Source organism: Montipora capricornis, chromosome 1, assembly GCF_036669925.1.
Source record: "Montipora capricornis isolate CH-2021 chromosome 1, ASM3666992v2, whole genome shotgun sequence".
NCBI classification, from domain to species: Eukaryota; Metazoa; Cnidaria; class Anthozoa; order Scleractinia; family Acroporidae; genus Montipora; species Montipora capricornis.
This window is the reverse complement of record NC_090883.1, coordinates 14,350,306-14,357,805: the sequence shown is the minus strand read 5'-3', so window position 1 is coordinate 14,357,805 and position 7,500 is coordinate 14,350,306. Positions and strand designations below refer to the sequence as shown.

General features: G+C 38.6%; 1 protein-coding gene across 2 annotated transcripts in view; it reads left to right on the top strand.

Annotated features, from left to right (window-relative positions):
• The window catches only part of LOC138058259 (cytochrome P450 20A1-like), a 31,925-nt gene that overhangs the window by 9,128 nt on the left and 15,297 nt on the right, over window positions 1-7,500 (top strand). For both annotated transcript variants that reach the window (XM_068904202.1, XM_068904273.1), the window contains exons 7-8: window positions 488-609; window positions 2,411-2,465. In XM_068904202.1, the coding sequence (XP_068760303.1) occupies window positions 488-609; window positions 2,411-2,465 (177 nt within the window). The remainder of the gene's footprint in view (window positions 1-487; window positions 610-2,410; window positions 2,466-7,500) is intronic.

Below are 7,500 nucleotides of genomic sequence, written 5' to 3'. Positions count from 1 at the left end.
ATTGAGATACCGTAAATTTACTGGCAATTCCAGTAATTTGGAAATATGCCACTTAAAGTGCCTATCACCTCAACACACCTTTCCACTTTATTTAATCTCTGATATTGTGCAAAATACATCGTGTTGCTTTTGATTGAAATCTCACCTTTTATTGGCATTGAAACACGGGAAAAGTGGTCATACCTTGATCCACAACCAAGCAATGAAGGGGGATGGGTTTAATACCGGGTTGACATCACAGATTAATTTGCATTGCTGTTTTCAAAGAACTTTCTCAATGCAAAGCTTCATCGCTCCGTTATTGATCAAAGTATGACCACTTTTTCCATCTTTCAAAGCCAATAAAAAAATTGGAATTTTAAGGTTCTAAAAACAACACAATTTATTTGGGACGATTTCGGACAATAAACAAAGTGGAAAAGTGTGTTGAGGATATAGGCACTTTAACCTTGCAGGTAATTGTTAGTTACGTGTATTGCCTTTGCAGCAAAAACTATCTTTCACAACATTGTTAAGAAGTATATAAATCAGAGGCGAGAAGACGAAGATAAAGCAGAGAAACTATTCATTGATTCCATATTGGACTGTGATTTCATGGACGAGGAGGAGGTTTGTTTGCACTGTAGCATTGCTCATTCCTGGCACTGTTCGTTAAAGTGCCCATAACCTAATTTTTCTCACTTAGTCATCTGAATCTACACATATCTCATAGACATTTCTCGGAAAAAAAATTGCGATTTTCGCAAAATGCGATTTAAAATGAAATTAGAAAACGTTCAAATTTGCTGCCATTTTGGCTCACCATTCGCCTTAGTCTTCTATCGATTCTTAGATTAAGTAACACGTGAATAGGAATAGCGATATAAACAGTATAGTAAGGAATAATTCCCTTGAAAATGCCTAAAAGATGCGTAACCACTCGATGTAACAACACAGCTGATCCTAAAAAAAGAATAAGTATACGTAGGAATCCTTCGACTCGCAAAACGCAATACCTCAAAAAAGAAGGAAAAATGGCTGCAGATTTGGTCTTGGTAAAAAGAAGCCCGGTAAAACTTCTTCACTGTGCTAGATTCACTTCAAAGAGTAAGACTTTCAGTATTGTATGGATAGCAAAACGAAAAGATCGTTGAAGGCGGATGAGATTCGCTTACAGGAACAGACATAAGCGTTGACTTTAACTCCCTCGCGAGACTTTCCTTATCCTCTTGTTCTTTTCTGTAATTTTATAGCCATTCCTCGTCTGCTAATGGTTCTTCCACTTAGGGTTCCTTGTAGTTCTGGGTTTCAGTGCTAGCGCTGGCTGACTCGTCGAGACGGGCAACTACTCGCCTCACATTCTTTTTTTTAAATCGCCAATTTATTCACTTCCAGATTCAGAGGCACTTTCCTTGATGATAAATATAGGCATGATTGATTTTTTTGTGACTGAAAAATACCAAAAACGATCGCTGAGCAATACCTTGGCATTGATTAGTAAGAAAAGATAAGATCTACGCCAACAAGCATTGCTTAATCTACGTCACAGCGAGCCCGTGAAGTCCTGACCAGCGGAAGGGGTGTATCAAATAAAAGTAGGATTGAAAAAATGTAGAAAATTCACCTCTGGCTGGAATTGAAAAATTCTTTCGCCAAAGTTCATTTTTTAATATAGACTTTCGAATAGGAAAATAAAACTTTTTAGGTTATGGGCACTTTAAGTAGTTAACTACCCTATTACTATTATTCACTGAAGTGGAGGTGCCAGTAGTGGTGGATATTTTCCGAGCAGCGAAGCTTTATTGTTTTAGTATTCTACCACACAAGCTGAATAAAAAGTGAATCGAGAAACTACTTTATTTTTGTAAAATGTGTTCCAAAATTTCAAATCTCATCCGAATGCTATTCAGAGGTGGATAGTACTTGGCTAATAAAATCTGAGTTAGCCAATCAGCGCACACGTAGAGCACTATTCACTTGTGTACTATACACTTACTATAACATTATTCTGTAGGTTTTCTTTGGTTATCTGTCTGTTCACATCTGATCTCATGAATTCAATCATGTTTTGTACAAATTCGTTGCTAATAGGGGCCATTGATTGAAGAAGAGGTTTTCACCAGTTTTTTTGCCCCAATTTTTTTTTTGGGCAAATTGAGGTTGTTTTGGTCATGTTCTAAATCATGTCTTTACTGTAGCTTATGACATAGTTCACATGTTTTCCTTCCTTTTTACAGCCAAGTTCAAATATAAAGTACTGAAAGTCTGTGGTGGGCTCAGTAAAGGATAGCAGATAAAGAGAAGGGCTAATAGGGTCTCTTTATGCAGGATTTTGTACCTTGCTGGGAGGAGAGAAGTCCTCAGTCTTGTGCTTGACTAGACTTCTCTTGGTCCATGACCCATGCTTTTAAATGTATGTCTTTGTTTGCAGATCTGTGATAACATAGTAACGTTTCTCATTGGAGGGTTTCACACAACAGGATACAGTAAGTGCTGTTTTTTTGCAATGCCACAGTGTTCTTATAATTATTTTGGGCAGTTGTCACATATGTATTGTATCTGTATTGTCTTCCTAATGGCTCATGTTTAACTGAATCTTGAGTATGTCAAATTTAAAGTTGGCAAGGACAGCAAAGGACTTTGTGTGATCATGAACGGGCCAGAGCTTTGACAAGCAAGGAGGAGTCTGATGTGACATTCTTGATTTCAGCTTTTGATCTCCTTGAGCATACTCTTCTCCTAATGATCCTAAATTAGTATGGTGGGGGAGGGAACTTTATTGGTGTGATGATTTATCTAGTTAACCGGCAATAGCAGTGGACTTGTTATTGGCTGCCTGTCACACACACTTATGTATAGTGAATGTACCAAATGTTTAGTTGTGGGACCTGTTGTTTATGGTTTAGTAAAAGAAAGCGACAAAGGAAAGGAAACATACTTTGGCCTCACAGGAGACCCATTCAAGACAATGTGTTTACTCTTTGGTCATCATATTAATCTTTCTTGCATGGTGAGTGCTCGTCTAAATTCTTCAAGAATTTCTGCATCACATGGGAGAACTATATCAGATGTGAAAGCAGTGGTGTCCGGCTCTCAGAATATGATCTCTTCATTTACAGGCTTGGCATCTCCCTCTCAAGAAGGTTAATTCAGCTTCAATTGCCAGTCATCTGTATGGGACGCCGTATTGGGGGTTATTGCGAACAATACAATTGCATGCTTTAAAACTTCAAATATTTATTTATTTATTTGCAATTTAATGAGCAAAGAAAGATGGCAAACGTTATATTTCATATGACAAGTTTCTTGTCGCCATTGCAAATTTCAAATATTCATTCCAAACTTGCGTTTGCGCTATCAGTTTTTTTTTTCATCATGACATCCTCCAAATAAACAGTCCAAACTGTCCACAGTTCGGTAGCCTGCGTGCAGGCTCAACGGTGGGAGAGGAAAGCTCTCATTCAATCCCTAACTCCAGTACCTCAGAGAGCCTGCTCGCAGGCTAACACTTCATGTGCCTAACTTAATTTCGTATGGTATGATGCAACGCGCGCCTCAATCTGGACGGTATCAATCTGATTGATCAATCTTGATCAATTAAGAGTTTAAAAACTCTCAACTTGTCGCTCTTGGAAGCCTGTCTCTTGAATATGCTTGTTGTGCTTGGCATCCTATACTACTCTGGTAACTCGAGTGTCTCTTACATGCTTAATGTCCTGGATTGGCCACTAGTTTCTGTGCGTCGGTAGTGTCAACAGCTAAATTTCATGTATTACTCCTGCTATAACCTTAATAGGGTGGATCTCTCAAACTCAAACAAGACGATCTAGTGACCTGGTATTCAACCAGCTTTCTCCCTTTACTGATACATTTAAATTTTCTTTCTTCCCACATAAAATTCCCGTTTTGAACGGCCTCCCTCGAAGAGGTTCATTCCCCAAACCGTATTGCCTTAAGCTTATACCTTAGTGGCCTGACCTCACTTGGCTTTTGCAGCTAATAGATATTAACATCATCACGATTTTGTTGTTGTAATTGATTATTTGATTATTTATTTCTATTATTTATAGATGTGATTTGTGTAATTGCATAATGTGTCAAGCTTGGAACTCTCGTTGTATAAGATTGATTATTTATATTTACATCTTAGTTATATCGGTTGTTATGGAACCAAGGAAAGGAACTTGATGTAAGTGTCTAGTCGTTTTAGCACTGGAGCACTAATTGGGGACACCGGAAACTGAAATTAACAATTAACGCAAATCAAGTCAAACGTAGGTTTTTGAGGAGAGGGGAAACCGGAGTACCCGGAGATAACCTCTCGTTGCAGAGTAGAGAACCAAAAAGCGTTGCCGATCAATAAAACAGAAACAGAGAGAAACAGAGAGAACTCAAGCTTTGGTTAACCTTATAGCGAGGCAGGCGAATAGACTCGCATCAGAATGACAGTGGTACATATCGCGAGGTTGAAATCGTGACGTCACCCACGAGTCTTAATGCCTCGAGAAGCATAAACACCTCCGCGAACACAAACCCCTCACCCTTGTGTTCAAGGAGGTTGATCGGGAAGTGTAACTCAGGCACTATTGCGATCAATTCTGACTTCACTCCCTCAAGATTTCGATGTAAAAATAGTTTATTAGGAGTACGCCAGTCAGTCTGCTGAGCAAAGGAAGCCCAGAAAAACTACCTCATTAAAAAACATCGATAACAGACTCATAATACTCCAAGCAAAAGATTTTGCATGTCTAACCTTTCCATTCAGTGTGAGGCTGTACGTGCAAAGACAATGCAAAACAAAGCCTTTATTCCTCACGGACTCCATAATGGACGCTGAGTTAAAAAGGTGACTAAGAAAATGATTCTTACAAACTGAATACTACGTGAGAGTGAAAATTACCTTTCATAGGTTAAAATTACATACTAAGAATAAAGTATCAATGAATCTATTCGATTGTGCCGTGCCATATACCAAAAAAACCCCAAAACCACTCATAAGATGTGGCCAAAAAAATTGTGGAAATGTATTCCTCATCTAATGAAGCGGCACCAGACCCTGAAGAAAAGGCAGTATTACGTTGTTGTACCTGGGTAGAAATTACATGATAAATACGGTTTGCACCTATTCAGACTACCAAAGAAAAAAAAAACTCGATCGGGAAGAAGTAACAAGGACGACTGGCAGACGTAGAATGTTGAAAATCCTCCCGCCAAATCCCTAAATAATCCTAACCTATCCCATAACCAATGCCAATTTGTCCCATTATTTCTTCGGATCATCATACGGACAATTTTACATCGAAGTTCATATTCACCGGAGTGAAATGAAGGAATCCTTCAAACCTTGTGAATATCATCATTTCATCCTCTGGGGACCGACTGCCTGCTATTTCAAAAAGATTGCTTAATTTATGCCATTTAAATGCACGGTCAACGGTCAATAAACACAAATCATTGGATGTTAAAGACTTCGTTGTGGACATAAGGTTGATATTATGGCTTTAACTGAGACTTGGCTTCGTTCTGGTAATGAATCTGATTATGTTGTGAGCGATATTTGTCCAAATGGCTATTTATTTATGTACACCAACTAAGGATCACTGGCATTGGGGTTGGAGTGGGCTTGTTATATATCAACACTTTACGGTTGGACAAATCTGATCCTAAATCTTTCGGCAAATCTTTTGAATCTATGGAGACGAACCTCTGATCAAATTCTACGCCAGCAAGACTTAATTATCTTCCTCCTTCTTCATCGTTGTCATTTTTTGATGAATTCTCTTCGCTACTGTAGCATGTTTGTATTCCCCCTGGTAACATCATCATAATTGGTGATTTTAATATACGTGTGGGCATTCCTGACGATATTGCTGCATGTAAGTTCAACAATCTTCTTGGTATTTTCAACCGTAAACAGCACGTTGCATCTTCTACACATAAGAATGGACATACCTTAGACCTGATTATAACTAGATGTAATGACTTGTCTGTATCTAATGTATCTGTTGTGGATCCTGGTATTTCCGACCATTCTGCACTATTATTCAACCTCAGTGTATCTAAACCACCGCTTCCAAGAAAAGAAGTTACTTTTTGCAAACATCGCAACACCGACAGTGATCAATTTCATCAAGATTTGCTATCTTCTCCTTTACTATCTCAATCAGCATTGACTCTTCAAGATCTCTGTGATCAGTATGATGCTGTAGTACATGTATCTTCCCTGCTTGACAACCACACTCCTCTTCAGAGAAAGTCCATCGTTATTCGACCATCTGCACCGTAGTACAGCAAGGAAATTGTCCAGCATAAAATGGTTGGGTGAAGATTAGAGGGGCGATGGTGCAAATCAGGGCTTGATGTAGATCGTCAGAAATCAGGGCTTGATGTAGATCGTCAGAAATATCTTGACCGATGTAAGCTACTGAAGGATCTTATTTATTCCACCACGATGAAATACTATACGTCTCTGATTGAAGAAGCTGGTGTTGATCAAAAGCCACTCTTTCGTTTAATTGATTTTGTACTTCATTGCAAGCCTTCTAAAGTCTGTCCCACTGCCGCCTCAAGTGTTGAGCTTGCTAGAAATTTTGTGAATTCTTTAATGATAAAATGACGACTATCAGGAGTGAACTTCCACCAATTGATCCAATACAGTCTGAAGCGTTTGCATCATTTGATCATAACTTCGTTGACAGCGAACTAGTTTTTGAGCCAACTACAACTGCTGAATTATCTGTTAACGTGGCTAAACTTTCAATGAAGTCATCTCTTCTTGATCCTTTACCTTCAAGTCTCTTGATGAAGTGCCTACTTGGCATCTTACTTGTAATTACGACCATTGTTAATATTTATCTGGAGACATCTAGTGTGCTCTTATGCTTGAAGAAGTCTGTAGTTACACCGTTATTAAAGAAACCTCAGCTGGACCATGAGATTATTTCCAACTTCCGTCCAGTCTCTAAACTTTCATTTTTATCAAAGGTTATGGAGAAGGTTTTTGCTATTAGACTAAAATCACATCTGTTCAAAACTCATCTTAATGAACTCGCCTCTGGTCTTTGGAGAAGAAGTCATCACCCCGTCAGACTCAGTTAAGAATATTGGTGCCATCTTAGATAAAACCATGTCCATGTCTTCCCAGATAAATGCTGTATGTAAAAGCTCATTCTTCCATTTACGAAGTATATTAAAGAACAGGAAGTTTTTGTCCTTCAACACTACGGAGATACTTAGTCATGCCTTTGTAACATCCGGGTTGACACATTGCTTTTTGGTGTACCTAAATATGAACTGCAGAAGTTACAACAAGTTTTAAATGCTGCTGCTTGTCTCCTGAAGTACACAAAGAAATTTGACCACATCAGTCTGGTACTTAAACAACTACGCTGGCTACTAATTGAAAAGCGTGTCCATTTTAAAACACTGGTCCTTACTTTCAAGGGATTACATGGTGTTGCCCCAAGCTACATCACTGACGTTTACAACCTTACGTTCGTGCTAGATTATTGAGATCTTCAA